Below are 3,780 nucleotides of genomic sequence, written 5' to 3' on the forward strand. Positions count from 1 at the left end.
TTGTTTTAATGGTAAAGTAATAACTTTAATAACTTTGAATTGACTCCGTTTAGTCTATTAACACAATTAGAAACATATGTATTAACATGTTTGTATGTGTGTGTGAATGGACATACTAGGACCTCTTCTTGCTGGAAATGAACTTCAGACCTATGTCTCATGTTGTGTCTAACTTTACATGGATGCTGGGAAATTGAACCTTGTATGGAAGACTTTGCAAGCAAGTGTTGCTTTTTACCCTGTGCCATTCCCCCAACCCCTGATTAACACAATTATCATAATTTACATCTGCTCCTCTTCTTTTCTGACAGCACTGTTAACAAACCCAATGGAAGGAAGGAATCAGTCTGTGGTGTCAGAGTTTGTGTTCCTGGGACTCACCAACTCCTGGAGTATCCAACTGCTCCTCTTTGTCTTCTCCTCCATGTTTTATGTGGCAAGCATGGCAGGAAACTCCCTCATCGTGTTCACGGTGGCTTCTGACCCTCACCTGCACTCTCCCATGTACTTTCTGTTGGCCAACCTCTCCTTCATTGACTTAGGTGTATCTTCTGTCACTTCTCCCAAGATGATTTATGATCTGTTCAGGAAGCGCAAAGTCATCTCCTTTAGGGGCTGTGTCACTCAAATATTCTTCATACATGTCATTGGTGGTGTGGAGATGGTGCTGCTCATAGCCATGGCCTATGACAGGTATGTGGCCATCTGTAAGCCTCTCCATTACCTGACCATCATGAGCCCAAGAATGTGCATCTTTTTCTTAGTGTCTTCCTGGGTGGTTGGCCTGATGCATTCTGGGGTTCAATTAGCCTTTGTGGTAAATTTGCCTTTCTGTGGCCCTAATGTGTTGGACAGTTTCTACTGTGACCTACCAAGGTTTATCGAACTTTCCTGCACAGACACTCATCGATTGGAGTTCATGGTAACAGCCAACAGTGGATTCATCTCTGTGGGCTCCTTCTTCATCCTGATCATCTCCTACATTGTCATCGTAGTCACTGTTCAGAAGCACTCAAGTGGTTCCTCCAAAGCTCTGTCCACACTGTCAGCTCATGTCACTGTGGTAGTCCTGTTCTTTGGTCCTTTGATATTTGTTTATACATGGCCATATCCCTCCATACACCTGGATAAGTTTCTGGCCATATTTGATGCCGTCCTCACTCCTTTTCTGAATCCCATGATCTACACCTTCAGGAATCAAGAAATGAAAGTGGCAATGAGGAAAGTGTGCAGACAGCTACTGAGATACAGGACTATATCCTAAGTGGTTGCATCATGAACAGTGTTCATTGAACATAGGAGTTTATTGTAGATAAACTCTGAAAAAAAATGCCTTTTCCTACTTAGGTTAGTTTTTCTGTACTCATATTTAGGTGATTTTGTCTTCTATGTAGGAGACTAGAACAATTCTTTTCTTTTAATTTTTTTTGTTTATTTATTTGAGAGAGACAGAGAGGGACAGCAAGAGGCAGATAGAGAGAGGGAGAGAGAATGGGCACGCCAGGGCCTCCAGCCACTGCAAACGAACTCCAGACGCATGCGCCCCCTTGTGCTTCTGGCTAACATGGGTCCTGGGGAGTCAAGCCTCGAACCAGGGTCCTTAGGCTTCACAGGCAAGCACTTAACCGCTAAGCCATCTTTCCAGCCCACACCTGGAATTCTTATATTTGATCTTTTCATAGTGTCCCCTATATCTTGAAATTCCCATTCATTCCTTGCTATTAGCTTGTCTTTCTCTTTGTTGGACTGTATTAGATCTGCCACCTGGTCTTCTAGTTTAGGTATGTGTTCTCTCCTTCATCTATTCTACTGGTGAGACTTTCCACAGAGTTTTTTATTTCATTGACTGTATTCTTCACAGCCAGGATTTCAGCCTGGCTTTTCTTCAGTATTTCTATTTCCTTACTCATGTCTTGTAATGACCTCTTTATTTCATTAAGCTGGTTTCCTATGTTCTCTGTCAGAAGTTTGTTTTCTTCTTTAATTCCTTTGTTTTCTTCTTTTATTTCCTTCATATCTTCTCTGATTTCTTTGAGCATAGATACCATAATTTTCTTGAAATCTTTGTCAGGCATTTCATTTAAAATAGGATCATTGGTGATCATTTCTGATGGATTTATAGTTTTGGATGGGACTGTATTGTCTTGATTCTTTGAGTTTCTTTTATTATATTGTAGCGACTTTTGCATCCTGAATTGATTTGATGCTTAGGTTTTCTACTTATCTGCAGTGTTTCCTGACATGGAATACACTTCTATATACCCTCAGGATATGAGTTCAAGGTGCTAGGTGTAGCTCTTGTCCCCCAGTCAAGCCACAGAAGTAATCTTAGGTGTTAAGTTTGCTTGCTAAGCAAGTATTCTGTTGTACTGGGTGGAATAATTTACTGGCAAATTCTAAACTTCAACCAAGTAACATATGCAACCAATAAAAAACCAGCACAAAGTATGCAATTGTGGGGATTAAAACAAACAGTTATATAAAGTCAAAATCCTTAAGGTTGTTTGTTGTTCTATGTCTTTAATCTTGTTAGCTGGGAGGTAGAAATTTCTGTTCTGAATTGGGTACCAGGTCAACCTGGATCTGGATCAGATTCTGTCCCCAATAATGACAGAAGCAAAAACAAACAAACAAACAAACAAAAAAAAAAAACCAAGGCCCTATATATATATATATATATATATATTAAAGCACCAAAGGCAATAAAATTCAACCCCCAAATACAGGTTATTTTAAAATAGTAAAGCCAACCAAGAATTTATACCCCGTAACCTGCCCTGACAAGGAAAGAGAGATTAGCTCTTGCAGGGCTGTGTACCTGTTTTTTATGTTTTTTTTTTAAAAATTTGTTTGTTTGTTTGTGTGTGTGTGTGTGTGTGTGTGAGAGAGAGAGAGAGAGAGAGAGAGAGAGAGAGAGAGAGTCAGCCTTGTTACCTTTTGGGGTGGTTTCTAGTCTTAACAATGCTGAGTGCCCACCTTGATCCCTCTTTGATGTGCTGTGCAGCTGTACCTCTGATCCGCTCTGCTGGCTGTGCTACCACTGGGGACTGAATGCTGGTGGTTTGGGGTCCTGATGGTGGGGGATGGGAGAGTTCAGACTTCTGGAGTTGCTCACACTTTCAGTAGCTCTTCAGTTGATCTCAGCTGTCTTTCCTTCAGATTTCTTAACTTTGCAAGGATGATGAAGTTGAAAAATCTGTTGCTTAGTCTCTGCTGCTGCTGCTGCTGCCTGCTTCCTGGCGCACCTGGTGGGACTGCCCCAGTCAGATTGCGGGCAGTGTTCCCTCCCCCACATCCCCCCCCCCCCCGTACTGTGGGACTGCACTGGGCATGCAGATCATGGCATTGATTGCCTCAGTGGGACCCTGGCCTTTTTCCTCCTTTCTGGTGGGTCTTGGTCTCTTCCCCCTTCTCCACTGTGTCTAAGAATAACCTATATGCCTTCACTTTTCAGAAGAAGAGTGTATTTTGCTGGGGTTTTGCTTAAATCCCTCCCCAGGCTGGTCTGGCACAGCTCCTAAGCCTCCATCTTACCCAGAAGTCCCTGCTAATTATTTTTTGAATGTCAAAATAAACTGAGTCTTTCAGGTCAGAGGAAAAGTTGCTAAGGTGCAACTTTATTTGGTCATCAGGAATCTGGGTTCATGCAGACACCAGAAGGCTCCACCAGGCTGACCAAGTTCAACCTGAACAATGAGAAGTGCATGTTCAAGCCCCCCCTCCTACTTATTTGCTCACCACCATCCCGCAAACCCCCACTCCACTGCCCCCTCAGTAGCG

At 42.6% G+C, this 3,780-nt stretch overlaps 1 protein-coding gene across 1 annotated transcript; it reads left to right on the forward strand.

Moving 5' to 3' along the window:
• Positions 1-328: 328 nt before the first annotated feature.
• LOC123462921 (olfactory receptor 4F3/4F16/4F29-like) lies at positions 329-1,264 on the forward strand. Its single transcript, XM_045157248.1, has one exon. It carries the CDS (start codon positions 329-331, stop codon positions 1,262-1,264), a length of 936 nt encoding a protein of 311 aa, XP_045013183.1.
• The last annotated feature ends 2,516 nt before the right edge of the window (positions 1,265-3,780 follow it).

The sequence above is a fragment of the Jaculus jaculus genome, chromosome 8, assembly GCF_020740685.1.
Source record: "Jaculus jaculus isolate mJacJac1 chromosome 8, mJacJac1.mat.Y.cur, whole genome shotgun sequence".
Taxonomy (NCBI): Eukaryota; Metazoa; Chordata; class Mammalia; order Rodentia; family Dipodidae; genus Jaculus; species Jaculus jaculus.

Excerpts from the sequence above, each read along its gene's own strand:
- LOC123462921 (XM_045157248.1), top strand. The coding sequence starts at position 329 with ATGGAAGGAAGGAATCAGTCTGTGGTGTCAGAGTTTGTGTTCCTGGGA.